At 47.9% G+C, this 20,534-nt stretch overlaps 2 protein-coding genes across 2 annotated transcripts in view; both read left to right on the top strand.

Moving 5' to 3' along the window:
• The window catches only part of LOC135826813 (GPI inositol-deacylase-like), a 39,194-nt gene extending 34,110 nt beyond the window's left edge, over nt 1-5,084 (top strand). The window contains exons 14-18 of the mRNA XM_065339438.1: nt 2,345-2,432; nt 2,865-2,923; nt 3,363-3,425; nt 4,180-4,227; nt 4,857-5,084. Coding sequence (XP_065195510.1) covers nt 2,345-2,432; nt 2,865-2,923; nt 3,363-3,425; nt 4,180-4,227; nt 4,857-5,084 — 486 coding nt within the window. The remainder of the gene's footprint in view (nt 1-2,344; nt 2,433-2,864; nt 2,924-3,362; nt 3,426-4,179; nt 4,228-4,856) is intronic.
• Nucleotides 5,085-5,153: 69 nt separating this feature from the next.
• Nucleotides 5,154-20,534, top strand: part of LOC135821924 (uncharacterized) — a 46,602-nt gene continuing 31,221 nt past the window's right edge. The window contains exons 1-10 of the mRNA XM_065334902.1: nt 5,154-5,224; nt 5,571-5,657; nt 6,044-6,134; nt 6,611-6,681; nt 10,135-10,216; nt 11,755-11,818; nt 13,273-13,321; nt 13,769-13,837; nt 14,299-14,337; nt 18,102-18,223. Coding sequence (XP_065190974.1) covers nt 11,757-11,818; nt 13,273-13,321; nt 13,769-13,837; nt 14,299-14,337; nt 18,102-18,223 — 341 coding nt within the window. The 5' untranslated portion in view covers nt 5,154-5,224; nt 5,571-5,657; nt 6,044-6,134; ... (1 more) ...; nt 10,135-10,216; nt 11,755-11,756. The remainder of the gene's footprint in view (nt 5,225-5,570; nt 5,658-6,043; nt 6,135-6,610; nt 6,682-10,134; nt 10,217-11,754; nt 11,819-13,272; nt 13,322-13,768; nt 13,838-14,298; nt 14,338-18,101; nt 18,224-20,534) is intronic.

Raw genomic sequence — 20,534 nt, forward strand, 5'->3', positions numbered from 1 at the left:
ACCTGTGTTCTGGTGTGAGCCTCGACTTACACCAAGCACATGTTGCATGGCCCACACACTGCTGGTAATGGGTCGGGCACAGAACCGGTTCGCACTGTTCTTTCAGACTGTGCACGCGCAGTTTGTCTGCAGGACAGTGTACGGATGCCGCTGCGCTGCAATCATGTACACTGCATGTGCTTTGGCTGACTGTTGGCTTATTTTCTTTCGCTGCTGTGCATACTTGGCGTCGTATTGCTTTGACGCACTTGCAATAAATGCATTGGCCTGACGTGATGGATGTGCATGTGTGTAGCTTTTGCCAATCTGACAGCATTGAGCCATGTGTAAATCGCTTGTCAGATGGCACTTTGGAGCAAATGCTTCATTCTGGGCCACATGGTCGTCAAGTATGTATGCTTGTGGTGTTGCTGGGTCTTCCTGCCGCTGACATCTGTGCACACATGCATGGAAAATATACGTAAAAAACACTAGTTAGAAATCACGTCACCAGAGGCATGCCCTTTTTTCGGCCAGAGCATAACTTCCGCTCCAATGTCACAAAGACTTACTCTTTCGATACGTCCAGCATAGAAGCAGCGAAATGCCTGGTTAATTCGGTGGCACGAAATTATAGGTCGGGCGATGAAATTTCGACGAAAAAAGGAAAAGAGACAAACCGACGTGTAGCGACACCAAACTACAGAATTTCGTCGTTCTTGAAGAACTCCTAACAGAAAAAGGTGAAAGGCGACTGCTGAATCCTCGAGTGTGACGACTAACTCCGAGAAAGCGTGAGACTGGCAACCACGTACTTACATGCAAACGATCATAATGTTGAGAATGCCTTGAGAAAAGTCCACAAAAAGGGTGCATCTGAAAAATAGAACTCTGTGCTCCGACGTGATTTTTCAAATCTGGCGCATCGACTGGGGTGTGGGTACTGTACAGGGTATGGAAACTGTACAGGGTGTGCACACTGTACAGGGTGGGGGTAGTGTACAGGGTATGGAAACTGTACAGGGTGGGGGTACTGTACAGGGTGTGGACACTGTACAGGGTATGGACACTGTACAGGGTGTGGGTACTGTACAGGGTGTGGACACTGTACAGGGTGGGGGTACTGTACAGGGTGTGGACACTGTACAGGGTGTGGACACTGTACCGGGTGTGGGTACTGTACAGGGTATGGAAACTGTACAGGGTATGGACACTGTACAGGGTATGGACACTGTACAGGGTGTGGACACTGTACATGGTGTGGACACTGTACAGGGTATGGACACTGTACAGTGTCCACACACTGTACAGGGTATGGACACTGTACAGGGTGTGGATACTGTACAGGGTGTGGACACTGCACATGGTATGGACACTGTACAGGGTGTGGACACTGTACAGGGTGTGGACACTGTACAGGGTGGGGGTACTGTACAGGGTGTGTGCTGGTTCATGCAACGGGTAGTGAATTAGGACTGGTCAAGCCAAACCACAGCATCCAGTATGACCCCCCACTCCTATTATGTAAGAGCCCGCCTTCAACAGGGAGCGGAAATGCAGTGTTTGTCCTTTAGCACTGATGCAAGAAACACTCAATTTTGCAAGCGAAGGTAGTCAAAATTTGTCATGGGGAGGGGGGGGGGGGGAGGGTGAGGTGCTCATTATTCTGCGGCTAATACGATAGTATGATTGCTCCATCTCCGAAATAGCTAGCTGTTTCGGCCTTGTTAGGTCTCCTCAGCGGAGCTCAGAGATATAGTATGTTAAGAAAATAAATCACTCATGAAACAGTTGTTAGCACCTGCCACTGCCTATTTTGCTGCAACATCAGGCTAATTGGCCTCGTCTATTTTCCACTGCTCCTTGAAACCTATGTTCAACTAAGTTACCCACTGCCTGTTAGGCCTAACAATAAGCACAACAAGCACATGCACACGTTGCTGCTGCTGTCCAGAGTGTGATAACAACCTTTTGATGCAAATGTCAGACTAATCGACTCTGGCCAAGTCACTTGCATCAAAAATGAGGAAAGCGAAACAGCAGAGTGCAGACCGCATGCAGGTAATAACCAAGATGTGCGTATACAGACCGCATGCAGGTACTATCCAAGATGTGCGTATACTTTGGCCAGACACTACACAAACTCTAAGACCAGCAATCAGCAACAAGTACTCAAGTAATACTTATATTGTATTCTATTTTCACTCCTGCTGGCTGTTTTGCTTTGTCTGTGCCCACCAGAGGTGAGATGTGAGATGTGATATTGGTGCAAACACTACTGCCTACTGTACTAGTGAATGGTGAACGCCTGTAGTCTACTTGTCTGCAACTTGCCGTATTCTTTGCTTGTCCTGTTCCTGTCCAGATGATGGCAAGTGCAGCTGGTCGCATGGCGGTCATTTCTGAGCATCTCAATCCCCACTCAACACTCTTGCCAAGCAAAGTGCACAAAAGTAGGTCTCTGTGAAGTACTTCAATTCACTTGTCGGCATGCGTGAGCTTTGGTTTGATTTAGAACTCACAGAAGAAGATGTTCCCACCACTTCACATTACTTTGCTGGAATTTGCTGAATGAAGTTCCTCTTGCTGTCAACTGGCACCGGCAAAGAAATGAATCATAGCACCATGTGTGTGTGTGTGTGTGTGTGTGTGTGTGTGTGTGTGTGTGTGCGTGCGTGCGTGCGCGCGCGTGTGCGTGCGTGCTTGTGCATGTATGTGTGCATGTCTGCCTGTCTGTATGTGTACGTGTGTATGTAATTATGTATGTATGTGGTGTGTGTGTGTATGTGTGTGTGTGTCGCCGTGCATGCACATGTGTATGTGGCGTGTGCATGCATAATGTGTGTTACATGTGTGCGGGTATACATTTATGGGTACGTGTGTAGAAAGCTTGTCGAAGGCTGAACTTGTGACTGAACCTATCTGGCACTACAACGACAAGTCTGTGAGTACAAGACTTACATTCCTATAGTTGGCAAGGAAATTCTCACGAATCATTTGGTGTGGATGTCGCCTGCTATTGTGCAATTAAACAAGTCCTGGGTTGCTTGGGTCTGGACCACGAACCCTAAGTGATTTGTCTGAGATTCATTTAATGAGCACAGTACCTGAGCATGTTCCATTGAATAATCTAATACGTGATGCTTCGAAGTAGTACTTGGAAGTGAATCCCCTTTGTGTGTGCACGTGTGTGTGTGCACGCGTGTGCGTGCGTGTGCGCACGCGCGCGTGTGTGCGTGCGTGTGCGCACACGCGCGTGTGTGCGTGCGTGTGTGTGCCTTATACCCACCCTCCCCCCTCCCCTCATAATCCACCACTGACATGCAATGCCTCTTGTATCCTTGTGTGTTCTCTGTGTTCTCTGTGTTGTTTATTTGTGATAGAGATCTACGGTGTTTGTTTTCCCAGTGACATCTCACACACACCTGACACTGGTCAGCAATGTGGTAAGAGAGTGTGATACATGTACAGTACCTGTACCTGTACGGATATCAAGGTCCAGTGTACTTGGTGTACCATGTCATTTTCACTCATCACCATGACATCATATAATTATACACTGTGTGTGTTCTGGCTGGTATTGCATGATCTTGTGTTCAACCAAGATTTCTGTCTGTCTGTAATCTATAATCTGTATACCTAAAATAGTAGTAAAAATACAACTGTAGATAGCTGAACCACAGTCTCTCTCTCTCTCTCCTCTCTCTCTCTCTCTCTGTGTCCCTCTCTCTCTCTCTCTCTCTCTCTCTCTCTCTCTCTCTCTCTCTCTCTCTCTCTCTCTCTCTCTCTCTCTCTCTCTCTCTCTCTCTCTCTCTCTCTCTCTCTCTCTCTCTCTCTCTCTCTCTCTCTCTCTCTCTCTCTCTCTCTCTCTCTCTCTCTCTCTCTCTCTCTCTCTCTCTCTCTCTCTCTCTCTCTCTCTCTCTCTCTCTCTCTCTCTCTCTCTCTCTCTCTCTCTGTGTCCCTCTCTCTCTCTCTCTCTCTCTCCTCTCTCTCTCTCTCTCTCTCTCTCTCTCTCTCTCTCTCTCCTCTCTCTCTCTCTCTCTCTCTCTCTCTCTCTCTCTCTCTCTCTCTCTCTCTCTCTCTCGCTCTCGCTCTCGCTCTCGCTCTCGCTCTCGCTCTGCTCTCTCTCTCTCTCTCTCTCTCTCTCTCTCTCTCTCTCTCTCTCTCTCTCTCTCTTTGCCTTTTTATCTGTGTGTACAGCACCAACACGCTCTTCTTGTTCAGTGTACTTTTGATTTTGAAGAATTGGTGAGTTTGTTTTCAGTGGTTGCACTGCCTGTACACTCTTTGGTACTTGGCTACACTATCGTGCCTGGCCACATGCAGTCTCAGTAGGCCGGGGCTAGGGGCTGATATGGCCCCTTTGGGGGGGTGGGGGTGGGGAGGGGGGGGGGCTGGGGTGAGCATGGACATGTGATAGTACCAGCTCTTACCCTGTATCTGCCGTTTCTCACATCTGTGGAGTAGAATGTCCATGTTGAGTTACAGCATGGCCCTGCTATCCACAATGGGTTTTACAGCATGTCCGGCATTACCCCTGGGGAAAGAGGCAGGGCCGGCGGAACCGGTCAGGCTGGTCCAGCCATGGCCGGACCACTTTCCCAGCTGGATGGTCCATGTGATTCGTGCAAAACCGGTGTAAAAAATCCAGAGGTACATGACTCGACTGTACTGCCGACGTGTGATGTGCTTCGAAGTAGCTCAGGACTCCGAGACCGGCACTGTATGGCTGATATGGATAAAAAAAGTTGTGTTTGTGTTCTTTTACTATAATTTTCTGCATTTTCTGGAGCCTTAGAAATGCCCAAATTCGCTTTATTTCACGTCAATTTTAAATATTTCTCCCGCGGGGAGGTCCCCCGGACCCCCCCTCAAAGGTTGGCCGGACCACTCCCAAACTCCTTCCTCCGGTCCTGAGAGGTATTGATCACCAGCAGGATAAGATCAATCTAACTGTCATCAGCTTTAGATCTGGAGGTGCTGCTGCTGCTGCTGCTACTGCTGGCGACGGTGCTGGTTGTGCTGGTGCTGGTACTGGTGGCAGTGCTGGCAGTGCTGGCGTTGGTGAAGTTGAACTCAGTCAGTCAAACATTACAAGTCTTTGATCATGAACATGGGCTTGTTTTCTCATGACTGTAACTTGATTATGTTATCCTGCGTAAACTGTAGCTCTGATGTTGAACCAGTAGCTGAAGCAAGTGTGAGTGTGCAACATGTCTTACCTCCTCTGTACTCCGCCACACAGGTAAGTGTGTGAGTGTGCTAGTATACACGCAAGCTGCGCCATTCTTAACTTACAGTTTAATATTTTTATCGTACCGTCTCTTATAGACAAGAGTGGTGAGAGGTACGTAGCAGTGATGCAAACGAATAGTCGAATATTAGAATATGTTCGAATATCTCGCTCAAAAGAATATTGGAACATTGGAATGTTGGTTCTAATCGATGACCGGAATGTGTCATGGGTGCATGTGTACAGCCAGTAGTAGTATGTGGCTTGACATGGCATGTGTTATTTGTGAATAAACTGCAGGTTTTTAGCCTCTTTAAAGACTTTTACTGTGGTGTACGATTTGTGTTTCCTTGTCCAGATCATTCACTTGGATTTGAGCCTGGTGTCTCAAAGCCACGTGGCACTAGTTCTGCCCAGGAACAGCAAGACTAAAGCAGGTGGCAAGGTTAGTGGTGTTTCACTCCTAAATGTGTTTGTGTGCGCGCGCGTGTGTGTGTGTGTGTGTGTGTGCGTGCGCGCGCATGGGTGCGTTGGTCGCAGGTGGTCCCTTATACCAGGTTCACTGTAGTAAGAAGAGTTCACCAGTGCAAGCACATTATGTTTGCATGACAAAGATGACATTGACATTGATACCGGATGATCATGATGATGTCCAGTGGCAGCAGCTGATTGTGATTGTGCTCTGTTGCTGTTGCTGTTGTTGTTGTTGTTGTTGTTGTTGTTGTTGTTGTTGTTGTTGTTGTTGTTGTTGTTGTTGTTGTTGTTGTTGTTGTTGTTGTTGTTGTTGTTGTTGTTGTTGTTGTTGTTGTTGTTGTTGTTGTTGGCGTGCAGGTGTTTGCTTCTTGTCAGCTAAGTAATGCATCCTTGCTGGACCATCAGTTGGACGTTCATGTTTATATTGCAGGTAATGCAGGTAATGCAGGTATGTGCTTTGAATACCTGCTATGTCTCTATGCTTCCGTTGACTGCATGGCCGGGGGGGGGGGGGGGGGGGGGGTAGCTTCTGAGCTGATTGCCCAGGTCTTCAAGTCACCTAGTACTTTGGAGAGGGCAGTAGCAAGGCAGATAGCACTCTGGAGAGGGCAGAAGCGAGGCAGGTTCCGTGATCGACCTGGTCTGCACTTGAAACTCCTCCTCTACTTGGTTGTAGATATTCAAATGGTTTGATTGAATTGATTCTAATCTTGGCATTTGTCCAAATGTACTACATGTACAAATATAACACCAGCACACACACACACACACACACACACACACACACACACACACACACGTGCACGCACGCGCGTGCGCACACACACACACACACACACATGCACGCGTACGCTTAGTTGACTTGTACGTACTTCTTACCGTAGCAAATGAGTCGATAATACTATCCTTCTGTGGTTGTTACAGGTGCAGTGCAGTCAATTGTTCTAGATGAGTTACAGCTGCGGCACAGACTCCAACTACCAGGATTCACGCAGGTAGGAAGGTTGACAACTTGTGACTGTACTGCACTACCTGTATTGTTCTTGAGGTGCAGTACTGAAGAAACCTTGCCACTGCGTAATGTTCGACAGGCATGAACTGATTTATTGCATTCCCAACTCGTCACAACCACGCGCTCTCAGCTGAACCATAAAGACACCAGCAAGGACACTTCCGTTGAGAGATAATAGTTTTCCATGCCTCTAGACAGCTGTTTCACTCCCTGCCGGAGCTCATCAGTAGAGGATGATAATGGAGTGTAATCAACATTGGCATCAGTGAGGCCTCCCGCTGTCGGTCCTGTTGACGGGCGGACAGGTCGGTGTGAATCCTGAACGGCAACCGAGCCTGTCGCGTTGGGAGATCTCGGCGGTGAGTCTCGCCTGCACACAGGGGCATTGCACCATCATAATTATCACTACGAACAACATACATTGTACTTTCCAGTGGCATCATTATTCTCGCTTTATTGCAATCAGTTGTAGGGTAATTTCCGCGTAAAATTTGCGTCGCCTGTATGGTGTGTTCCTCCACCAATGAGCGCTGTTCTCACATTTACCATTTAGCAGCATGCATATGCCATTGTTCTATGTGGAAAACGCGCACTTGCGCCATTTCTGCTATAAGAGTGATCATTCCTTTACTCTCCATTATCATCATTAATTCATTATCAATTTATCGTCCTCTACTGATGAGCTCCGGCAGGAAGTGAAACAGCTGTCTAGAGCCGTGGAAAAATATTATCTCTCAACGGAAGTGTCCTTGCTGGTGTCTTTGTATATATGGTTCGGCTGAGAGCGCGTGGTTGTGACGAGTTGGGAATGCAATAAATTGGAAATATGGCCGAAAGCTCTGTCGCAATATTTAGTTGTGGAGGCATGAACTGTATCAAACATATACATGTATTATGTGTTTGTGCGCTCACGCGTGTGCATGTGTGTACATGTGTGTGTGTTTGTGTGTGTACATGTGTGTGTGTGTGTGTGTGTGTGTGTGTGTGTGTGTGTGTGTGTGTGTGCATGTGTGTGTGTGTGTGTGTGTGTGTGTGTGTGTGTGTGTGTGTGTGTGTGTGTGTGTGTGTGCATGTGTGTGTGTGTGTGTGTGTGTGTGTGTGTGTGTGTGTGTGTGTGTGTGTGTGTGTGTGTGTGTGTGTGTGTGTGTGTGTGTGTATGTGTGTGTGTGTATGTGTGTATGCAACCAGTTGTAACGTTGACTTTAGTGTTTTTTTTACTGTCAGTTCTACTGTAAACCGTGAAATTATTGCCATGGTCTAATTTCTGCGAAATTCGCGACCGCGTGGAAATCGCGAAATTTAGACAGCGCGAAAAGGAGATCCATAAAAGGTTTAGCATGAATGCCACAGTAGCAAATTCTGCAATCGCAAAATTAAAACCTCGCAAACCTGTCCGGATTCTGAAAACGCGAACTAAAAACGCCGCGAAAATATCACGCTTTACAGTAGTTTGTTGTGGTGCTGCTCCTCTTGCTGGGGACGAGTGGAGCACCGCTGCTCCTCTTGCTGGGGGTGAGTGGAGCACTGCTGCTCCTCTTGCTGGGGACGAGTGGAGCACCGCTGCTCCTCTTGCTGGGGACGAGTGGAGCACCGCTGCTCCTCTTGCTGGGGACGAGTGGAGCACCCCTGCTCCTCTTGCTGGGGACGAGTGGAGCAGCGGTGCTCCTCTTGCTGGGGGCGAGTGGAGCACCGCTGCTGGTTAGCAACTGCCCTCGGGGGTATCATGGTGGTCAAGGTTGAGGGACCATCAATCCAGTGCAGCTTGTAGAGGCATGTGAGCTCTTCGATGTGACACCGAACAGTGAGGCTTGGGAGGTACGACCCAGGGCAGATAAGCTTTAGGGCTCGGTGCTGTACTTGGTCCAGCCGGTTCAGGTTAGACTGGGATGCACCCAGCCATGACAGCGGGCAGTACTCAAGTACTGGGCGGACGAGGCCGCGGTACACGGCACACTTGGCTTTGTTGTCGAGGATTGGCAGAGCCTTCCTCAAGAAGCCAAGCCGTTGGTGACCACGGACTGCAACTTGTCGGATGTGGGAGCGGAAGGAAAGGCTCCGATCGAAGAGCACTCCAAGCAGCTTCAGCTCCTCCACTTCCTCTATGGCCACCCAATCGAACTTGAGTGGCTGGAGGAATCGGCCAGGGTTGACGATGATGGGAAATTGTCAAGACTTGGGACTTTGTCGGCTCGAATGTGATCTTCTAGCTCTGGCCCCATTCTGCGAGGGCATCGACAGCAGTCTGGTCTGGAGCTGCGCTAGGCCAACTGGGAGAGCGTTCAGGGACGGGAGGCACTGATATAGCATAGTGTCATCTGCATACCGTACTCACTCGATTAGAAGGCGGGGGCTTCTATTTTTTCAATGCCGATTTTGAGGAGGCTTCTATTCAAGAGGGGCTTCTATTCGAGAGGGGCTTTTATTGTTTCATTCCATACCAGTATTCCAATCAAATCTCTAAAACTTTCATATTCACAGCAACTCGACCCTGAGTTAGTTCGCACACACTAAGTCGACCAGGACATATACCAATATGAACATGCACGGGGTGTTTTTTGCACACTTGACCTTCATACATGGCACTACCTGGTCACCCCATACTTTGCGAATAGTAGTCCAGGCTTCTATTCCAGATGGGGCTTGTATTTTTTCAAACAGTCCTTGGAGGGGTGCTATTATTCGAGAGGGGCTTCTAATCAAGTGAGTACGGTATATGGTGAGATGGGTTGTAGCTGGGAGGTGGTCCTCCATGTCAATGACATAGATGAGGAACAGAGTAGGGCCTAATATGCTCCCTTGCGGCACACCAGAGCTGATTCTGAATTCAGGTGAGGTTTGGCCTCTCACAACGGCCTGGATTCGTTTTTCCGCCAGGTAGCTGCAGAGTGACTTGAGGAGGTTCCCGGACACTCCATAAGCCTTTGCCTTGTGAAGGACACCTGCATGGGAGACTTTATCGAAGGCCCCCGCAATGTCAACGGCAACAATGTGTACAGCACCCCCGGCAGCTGCTATCTTGCTCCACTGGTGGTGCAGTCCTGTCAGAAGGTCAGCAGGCCCGAAACCTCGGCGAAAACCAAATTGAAGTGCAGTCTGTATTTAGCCACCACCCATGGGGTACAGCATAAGCCCGTCTTTCTATGCAGGTCTACATGTACGCCAAGACATGGTCTCTAATCTGCAATGATGCATGTCTGTGACCGGTGGTTGCACTACGTTACCCAGACATGTAACATCAGCATTCAGATAGGGGGTTTCCATGGCAATGCTAAAACTGCAGACTTCTATTGGGGACACTGTAAAGGTGCTCAGCTCTCAAGTGAGACAGGGCTGCAATTTACTCTATCCGATTTCCTATCTTTCAGTAAGAAAAGCAAGTACAGTCTTGTACATTGTCTGATTTTGCTGGTTATGCTGATTGTGTGTTGTCATGCAGCCATGGCAGGTGTTTACAGTGACTGCACAGCCTCTATCATGCTCCACACCATCTTCTCTCGGCAAACAACAGCAGCAGCAGCGTAAGATACAGCACAAGCTGAAGTTCAGACTGACTAGATTGCTATTGCACACATGCATGCATGTGTACGTGAGACTGCGTGCTGACAGGTATATTTTCACCAAATTGAATATTCTCCCGCTACTGGGAACAAGTCCCAGACGAATGTTCCAACCAAGACTTCACCAGAAAGTCAATAATTCTATGTGTAAAAGCTGACTCTTGTTGCTACAGGTTGGGTGGGATGTGGTACAAGCTCAGGATCTTGTCCACATTTCACGCTGCTCCCTCCGTTGTGAATGAACAGTTTACCAGATATTTGGATCCTAACGTTAGGATTCATATTAGCCTACCAAGTTTGTATTGCATTGTGTTGTAGCATGTTTCGGCATGTCGGTGATCTTGCTGGTGCTTTTCTTGAAGCAACTGGATGAGTGTTTCATGACACACACACACACACACACACACACACACACACACACACACACACACACACACACACACACACACACACACGCGCGCGCGCGCGCGCGTGCACTGCACAGGCGGTGGTACAGCAGTTCCTACTCAGCTTAGTGGATCTGTTATACAATGTATCCTCGCCCAGGTCATACAGATAAGGATCACGGGTTCTTCCGATTTTGATTTTTGGGATGAATCACAGAGAATGTTGCGTTCTTCTGTGACCGGTCATGGAGAAGTTATACCTCAGTCACAGTTTGCGACCGCTAGCCTGGTATTGTGTGTGTGTGTGTGTGTGTGTGTGTGTGTGTGTGTGTGTGTGTGTGTGTGTGTGTGTGTGTGTGTGTGTGTGTGTGTGTGTGTGTGTGTGTGTGGTGTGTGCGCGCGCACACGCGCGTGTGTGTGTGTGTGTGTTTAGGTATGATGGTGCCAGCTAGTCCGGTTGGTGGGTACACTTATGCCTGATTGTGTTGGGTCTGTTGCCAACAGGCTCGACTGCTTGAAGGTGTATTGTTGTATCTGCCACCTTTGTTGGTTTCAGGTTACTTTCTATTTGAAGTATACATACCTGTTAACCATGGACTGCTTCTGGCTAGATTAACTCTTGTGCAATCAAGGATGCTAGTGACGCTTAGATCAGATCCACTCTGATTTAGCCACCCACACTAGTAGCAAGTATTACCTTCACTGGGGGCAGGGGTAACTGCAGTTGGATCCCAGGACGGATACCCTGATGCCGTCAATCCTTTTTCTGCACCTTGTCCTCACCCACTTACTGAGGTGTGGTGAGCCCATAAGTGGGATCATTTTCAAGTCCACCCAGAGATTTGGGGATTTCAGGGGGTGTCGGCCGTTGGGCGGTTCAATAGCCAGTTGAGTCATCTTTCCAAGATTCCTTTTGAGTCTCTCTCCCCTCTCCCGGGGAGACCCACGTGACCAGTTTTGGCAGTGAGCAACAAGTACAAGGTATGATGGTGGAGCCATGATTGGTCACTGAGTTTCTTCGTGTCTGCGTCTGTGTGTGTGTGTGCGTGTGTGTGTGTGTGCGTGTGTGTGTGTGTGTGTGTGTGTGTGTGTGTGTGTGTGTGTGTACCATAGTCATGTCGGCAGTGTTCACAACGCGTGTGGATGGCTATGAGCAGGAGCAACCTGTCCACATGATGTAAGTACAACCTGTCCACATGATGTAAGTACATGTTTGATTCCCTGGGGTGGTACAGTCCATTGCATTGCAGTCGAATAAAGGAAGTCAAGGACAAACATTAATAAGCTGCACCTACTGTCTCGCACCAACCACCAACAGTACATAACACCAACAGTACATAACACCAACAGTACATAACACCAACAGTACATAACACCAACAGTACATAACACCAACAGTACATAACACCAACAGTACATAACACCAACAGTACATAACACCAACAGTACATAACACCAACAGTACATAACACCAACAGTACATAACACCAACAGTACATAACACCAACAGTACATAACTCTCAAGAGTACATAACGTACACGTCTCCAATATTAGTACATCTCCAATTATAGAACATGTTGAGTGACGAGTTGGGAATGCAATAAATTGTTGAGTGTGGATCAAAAATATAAAAGGACACGTCTCTGATAATAGTACATGCCGGAATGATGTGATGGGCATTACTGGGGTACAGGTACCAGGGTCCACCTTACTTCGTTTTTCTTACCCGTTCATCATCTTTGTGTCTTTGTACACTGATTCTTACCATGATTGGGTGTATTTACAGCCTTACAGCATCGTTATCACGAGTTGATTGCCACCCAACCCAGGCAATCAATCTTTCCAGAAACAATAAAAGTACATGTCTCCAATACTAGTACAGTCTCCTATAGTAGTACAGGTCTGACCACCTTTGAAAAAATAAAAGTACTGTACATTTAATGGGGAAAGTATGGTAGCTCAAGAGTACATACTGGTACTAGTAACTCGCAAGATTGTGCACCTTCTGATTTGTTGCTGCCACAGCATGTTTTCAGGATCGTGTCACCTTCCATATTGTAGCCAGTGCTATGCCAGTGCTATGCCAGTGCTATGCCAGTGCTATGTGTTGTATGCGAGATACATGTATAAGGGCACAGTGCAGTGTTGTGGACAGTCAAGTGGATCATGTCATGACACAGGCTGTGGGTCTCAGGAGGAGAAGTTTTGAAGCTTTTTACCATTTCATCTATGTAGACGGCCTGACCCATTTTTTACAAGATTGCATAATTCTAAGAGCAAGTTGCGTCAGAACTACTCAGAAGTTTTTGTAGATGTATGTACTACAGTGTACTGTATTGCTCGCATGCGCCGCCTCGTACAGCTACGAATAAGAATTTCTCTATTTGAAATCTGCAGAACCCGTCAAATCTGCAGAACCGGTCAAATCTGCAGAACCCAGAACCGGTCTGTTTTGTTGCCTTTGGACTATGGATCAGCCTGTTATCACCTCAAATACATGTGTGTGTGTGTGTGTGTGTGTGTGTGTGTGTGTGTGTGTGTGTGTGTGTGTGTGTGTGTGTGTGTGTGTGTGTGTGTGTGTGTGTGTGTGTGTGTGTGTGTGTGTGTTATGTGCATGTGTGTTCTTATAGGGTTGACGTTGCTCAGAACAGTACCCTGGTGTATGATATATTCCTACAGGTTAGTGAGTGCTGATGTTGATGGCAGTCATGGTAGTCATGGCAGCCATGGTAGTCATGGCAGTCATGGCAGCCATGGCAGTGTTAGAACAGTACAAGTCTCTCGGGTAGAGACTGCCGCAGGACACCAGTTGATAGACTCATTCTCGTTTATGCTAAAGAGTAAGATCAGGTGTGAGGTAGGCATACGGTCTGGGCAGCAATGGCAAAGTGGGGGGGGGGGGGGGGGGGCATGTATGAAGCTACTACCCAGGCCAATGGGGACATGTGCTAAAATACGAGAATGCAGGCTTGGACAGGGAGACACAGGAAGCTATGACCTATGGTCACGGGGCATTGTGTGTGTGTGTGTGTGTGTGTGTGTGTGTGTGTGTGTGTGTGTGTGTGTGTGTGTGTGTACGTGCATGCATGTGTGTATCCGTATGTGTACGTGCATGGGTGTGCACAGTCGTTGGTGAAGGAAGGAGACGACCCAGTTCAACTGATGATCGTATCTCAACATCCTTGTTCATGGCAGGTAAGTTGTGATGTTCTATTTTACATCAGGTAAGGATGCTGACTAGGCCTCGGTCTCCCCCTTGGTGGCCAGCAGCAGCACATGAGTATCATATTAGCATCATATGACCAGGTGCGTAGCTCGCACATGGCATGGGGGGGGGGGGGGGGGCACGTACATCCCCCTAAAAATGTCGACCTAGGTTCAGCATGCACGTAATGACCATGAATGCCATGCACCAGCAATCCTACACATATGCGGCCGTGCACCCCCCCCCCCCCCCCCCCCTCCTAAAAGGGGGACCAGCTATGCCCCTGTATGACCATCACATGAACATCATGCTAACATCATGACCATCACATGACCATCCCATAAACACCACATGCATATCAATATGTGGAAACTGTACTGAAACTTGAATGGTGTTATAAAAACATGTGCATTGATTTTTGATTTCCGTGTTGTTGCTTTCTTCTCATCAGATCTCTACCAGTTTGAATATAGAGCAATCCATTGTCCAGGTTAGTGCCAGGCAACAGGAGCACCGCTCTGTTTATGACCTGATGCATAGAGATGCATAGAGATGCATAGAGATACTGTACATAGAGATACATAGAGATAGAGATACATGGAGATACATGGAAATGCATAGAGATGGAGACATTTTCATCTGTCCTACTGTGATGTTCAGTTGTTAATAACTCCGGTTAAATGAGCCAGGGGGTTAGAAGGTATACAGAAATGAACTACAATATAGGGATTCATAGTGAGAACTTGGAAATTGTGTAGGTAGGCACCTCTTTTGTCAGTTGTGTTTCTGTTGATGATGTTCATAGTTTGAGTACTCGGTGATATAAACTTAACCTGGCTTCTGCATAAGGTGCAGCTCTGTGTGTTGCAGCTCTGTGTGTTGCTGCTCTGTGTGTTGCTGCAACCACTGCTGCTGCTCGAGCGCTTTATAGAACCGCCATCCAACACAGTGAGGATCTCACATTACTGCACTCATCACAAAAGTGGCAAACAGGTTTTGAACTACCACCCTTGCGCCACTGCAGACACTGCAGACAGTCTCGTCTTATATGCTCGGGCTAGACACTGAGCTGATTTCTTTTCCTGTGGTTCCTGACTACCCACGGAAGTAAAACTGTGGTTCCTGTCTACCCACGAAAGTAAAACTGTGGTTCCTGACTACCCACGGAAGTAAAACTGTGGTTCCTGACTACCCACGGAAGTAAAACTGTGGTTCCTGACTACCCACGGAAGTAAAACTGTGGTTCCTGACTACCCACGGAAGTAAAACTGTGGTTCCTGACTACTTTTTGAAGAAACAGCCTCTTTTACGGGCAAAAGCAACACAATGATGAGAAACCCGGGTATGCTAGGAAGATAATATTAATAATAGTACACAGGTGTGGAAAATATGTCTCTGGAATGGCGAGAGTCACACTAAAACACAAATGGTTTTAGATCCGGCTTTCAACCACCGCCAGCTCCCTGAGCTCGCTAGCTGGACGATGGTATGCCGACCGAGACCCACGGACACACATGACAGCGGACCGGAGCAGCGCGAAAGACAGCCTGCAGCGCACATATGCAACATGGTGTGCATAGGGCATGCTGGAATCAGCCCTGGCAAGCAAGCCACAGAGGCACTTAAGGAACCTTTCACATTCAGGGGAGGCAACACCAGAAGTTGACAACACCAGCGGGCTGAATGTGCCACGATCCACATTGAGGATTCGCTCTCCGTACTGCAGCTTCTTCTGGCGCTCGTGCTGAAGCAGTAGGGCATCCAGTGGTTGGGCCGAGTAGGATGCCGCATCAGGATGGAAGACGCGTACGTCAAAGAAAGCATCCTGTGCTCGGGTCCAGAAGCCACGGACACGGACATCAGCGCAAGCATCCTCGGCGGTGTTTGCCGATGCAGCCGTAAACACCTCTGCAGGGAGCGGGGCTAGCTGAGGCTCGATTGCCACTGCGTGGCAGACCTCCGTGAGTAGCTCCCCTACCATGTCACGGACTTCGTTATGGCGGATTGTAGGGAAGCCACCCCGGGGGCAACACATGGCATGAGCAGTGGAGAACAGAACTCCACAGGCACACTTCGTGGGGACATCGAGGAGAGGCCAGTCATACCGCAATGCAAGGCCGTCCCTGAACTCCTGCTTCGAGAGGTGGAACCCATGTTCCTTGAGAGGAAGAGCAGTGAGCCAGGAAGAGGGGCCTTTGCGGGACAGCTCATCCATACGACGGGCCAAGGGGCGGTCCGCAGCTTCTCGGAGAGCAGCGAAAGAGGCAGCACTAGCTTTCTTGGAGGACTTGGTAGCAGATGCTCTCTCACGGCGGGCTAGCTGATCCACAAAGTCGCAGGAATGATGCTGCCACTCTCGATCGTGCTGGTGGATGATCTCGTCAACCTGGCTGCTCGTTGATGACTTGGGAAGCCTGCAGGTGGGAGGTAGCGATTTCTTTGAAGTACTTGTATGGCAAACCGATTCCACCGAGCCGGCAAGGTAGACGTAGAAGAGAGAGGTCATCCGCCGTGAATGTGCGTTTCCCTGTCAGAGCCGGAAGGAAGTGCTCCGCGACCGTGTCATCCAGGCGCTGCAGCTGTTCAGCTGAGAACTCCAGTGTACGAAGGAGATATGTCCATCGACCACGCAATCCGTGTGTGAGGGTGGCATACGCCGCATGAGGTTCGGTAGTGGCAATCTCGGACTGTCACATAAGCTCCTGCTGCCAGTCTTGTACTTTCCCAGCTGTATAGCCAGCGATGAAATCCGGTGTCCCTATAGCGGCACCCAGGTAGCGTGCTCCATCCGTGACCACTTCAATGCCAGTTCCTGCAAAGACACTGTGGGCCAGGTTGAGCAGGTCGGGCTTGACGAGGAGGAGAGTCTTGCGAGGCGTTGACATGGTAACCGTAAGGTTTCCCGGTCTCGTCCACATCATCCCACCAGCGTCGAAGGGCCCGTAGCTTGCCTGCACCACTTGAATCATCGGCATACCACAATTGACGGATGTTGGCGTGGGTAGTGCGGAGGTGCCGTACGAATGGTAATGTAGCGAGGGCATAGAAAACCATCGACAGAGGGTCACCTTGTGTGGTACCCTCTGCGGAGGAAAGCTCACCACCGCCAGAAACGAAGAGGCGGGCATCATCTTGGTAGCAGTTCAGCAGTGTGGTAGCCAGGGAAGGACACAAGTGGCGAACATTGTGAAGAGCTGCTTGGCGGTTCAGGCAATTGAAGGCATTCTTCGCGTCAACTAGTAGACTACCCACGGAAGTAAAACTGTGGTTCCTGACTACCCACGGAAGTAAAACTGTGGTTCTTGACTACCCACGAAAGTAAAACTGTGGTTCCTGACTACCCACGGAAGTAAAACTGTGGTTCCTGACTACCCATGGAAGTAAAACTGTGGTTCCTGACTACCCACGAAAGTAAAACTGTGGTTCCTGACTACCCACGAAAGTAAAACTGTGGTTCCTGACTACCCACGGAAGTAAAACTGTGGTTCCTGGCTACCCACGGAAGTAAAACTGTGGTTCCTGACTACCCACGGAAGTAAAACTCCTACAAGGACTCTGGTGTTCTTTCTCACACCGCCTCAAAGATGTGACCCGATAAACCAGAGTCGACAACATGAACTCATCACTTGTTAAATTCCGAAACTCACCTACTTCGCAACCTTACCCTTCAGTCCACTAATACACTGTTACACTAATACACTAATACACTGAGAACACTGCACATGGCCACTGGCATTTTCAGTATTCCCGCCACACTAGTGCGCACAGGCGTTTGACGTCATCTGGAAAAGCATCGACAGACTCATCTGGCCGCAAACGGCGCATCGTAAACAGTGTGTAAGCATGCGATGCTGACGCTGAAGAGACTTCCTGTAGCTCTGTCTTCATATTACTACCCTCAGCCTAGTACAATATTGCCTTTGCAATGGTCAGTGGTCGGCAAACATTACAGAACAAGGGAACAGAAAGGAGAGACAGCACAGTTACGGCTGAAGTAGAGAGGTAGCATTAGCTTGCATCGCTATCATTGTTGCTGCCACCACTGCTCCTGCCGCTGCTGCCGCTGCTGCCGCTGCTGCCGCTGTGTGTATTTTGATCAGTACGCCCTTTCTAGTACCCCTCCCGTATGCGAAGCAGAGTTGAAATGTGCACTGTATGCATGTGGTGACAGGTCTGTTATATGCACGACAGGGACATTAGATGACCCCATCGTTTCTCTCTCTCTCGTCTCTTGTGTCTATCGTGTCTCTCCAGTTTTTCCGTAACTACCTGACTAGCACACTACCTGTGCTGAAATTGACAATGCTGCTTGTCGACTCACCAGTACTTGGTGTAGGGTGTGCGTCAGTGCTCGGAGTTTTGCTGCACTTCTACAGGTGATACATGTAGTATTTATCTTAATTTATTAGAAAATGGAAAAAGTGAAAGTGTGCAAAGCAAATAGAGCTATGAACAGTATCAAATACACACATGTAAGCGAGGCTGGTCTAGTGTTTCCAAGAACGTGCTCTTGTGACATTCATCAGTTGCTTGGAATACATCACAATCAATAATCAAGGAAGAAGAGCAGAATATGTGCAAAGAAAGTGAGCAATTTCCAAATACAGTACAAACGATGAATGTCATAAGAAAACGTTCTTGAAAACACTAGACCAGCCTCGCTTACATGTGTGTTTTTGATACTGTTCAGGGCATAGATTAACGGCCGGACATCGGACATTTTCTTGCCATTTTCGGCCACTGACTGGACGTTTTCAATTTCACCGGACATAGTGTCCGGTCAAAAAGTAAAAAAAAGAGCAGCGACCTTTCGACCTTTTTATGCAGAGTTGGGCTTTCTTCGGAGCTTCGTGCCAAATGCGACTTGCATATCGTACAACTAACACGTACACCGTAGTCTCAGGCGTGAGATGAGCGGTGCACTTGACCTGGAAGACTGGGATGCCTTCTTCGCCGAGTAGGAATATCAGCTGCAACTGAATTCTTGACTGCAACGCTTTCTTGTACATATATTTGTCGTCAGTAAATAGTTCAGTTTCTAATACAAATAAATTGGTGAATTGTACATAGTAATGTGTGAGATACGTCCACATAATGAGTCATTGTGAATATACTTCAGTACTACTAAAAAAAAAGAAGAAACACCCTGAACATGTGTTGTGGAAAATGTCCGGGCATGTCCGGACAGATTTCAAAACGGAAGGACATTTGTCCGAGCTAAATGAAATCCTTAAGCTATGCCCTGCTGTTTATAGCTCTATTCAAATTATAGTCTCCATGCCAATTATCGGTGCAAAGGGAGTGTGGAAATGATAGATTCTGTACAAATGATACACAAGCATGTAAATCAATTATTGCACATCAAAAGGTTTACTAGTGCAATCGAACCGATACTTTGCGATGTAATAATATTTATGTAAATGATGCTTGAATTCAGCGAGGGAATCTAAAGTTGTGAACCGGGGAGGGAGACAATTCCAAAGTGCACTAGTTTCTTCTTCCCCGAGTTTCCCCGAATATAAGTCGCACCTTTTTAAAGTGAACTTCAAGAGAGGAAGAAGCAAAGGGTGTGAAGAAGCGGGTGTGAAGAAGCGGGTGTGAAGAAGCGGGTGTGACTTACAATCGAGCGTCACTTCCTAGTGATGTGAATAATTATATTGAAACAATTATGGCTCAGGAGAATGAAGTTGAAGACACCACTGTAGCTGTACTTATGGCTGATTAATATGGTGGTAATCACACACCTGGTAATATGGTGGTAATCACACACCTGGTAATATGGTGGTAATCACACACCTGGTAATATGGTGGTAATCACACACCTGGTAATATGGTGGTAATCACACACCTGGTAATATGGTGGTAATCACACACCTGGTAATATGGTGGTAATCACACACCTGGTAATATGGTGGTAATCACACACCTGGTAATATGGTGGTAATCACACACCTGGTAATATGGTGGTAATCACACACCTGGTAATATGGTGGTAATCACACACCTGGTAATATGGTGGTAATCACACACCTGGTAATATGGTGGTAATCACACACCTGGTAATATGGTGGTAATCACACACCTGGTAATATGGTGGTAATCACACACCTGGTAATATGGTGGTAATCACACACCTGGTAATATGGTGGTAATCACACACCTGGTAATATGGCGGTAATCACACACCTGGTAATATGGTGGTAATCACACACCTGGTAATATGGTGGTAATCACACACCTGGTAATATGGCGGTAATCACACACCTGGTAATATGGCGGTAATCACACACCTGGTAATATGGCGGTAATCACACACCTGGTAATATGGTGGTAATCACACACCTGGTAATATGGCGGTAATCACACACCTGGTAATATGGTGGTAATCACACACCTGGTAATATGGTGGTAATCACACACCTGGTAATATGGTGGTAATCACACACCTGGTAATATGGTGGTAATCACACACCTGGTAATATGGTGGTAATCACACACCTGGTAATATGGTGGTAATCACACACCTGGTAATATGGTGGTAATCACACACCTGGTAATATGGTGGTAATCACACACCTGGTAATATGGTGGTAATCACACACCTGGTAATATGGTGGTAATCACACACCTGGTAATATGGTGGTAATCACACACCTGGTAATATGGTGGTAATCACACACCTGGTAA

This window comes from Sycon ciliatum, chromosome 1 (genome assembly GCF_964019385.1).
Source record: "Sycon ciliatum chromosome 1, ocSycCili1.1, whole genome shotgun sequence".
Taxonomy (NCBI): domain Eukaryota; kingdom Metazoa; phylum Porifera; class Calcarea; order Leucosolenida; family Sycettidae; genus Sycon; species Sycon ciliatum.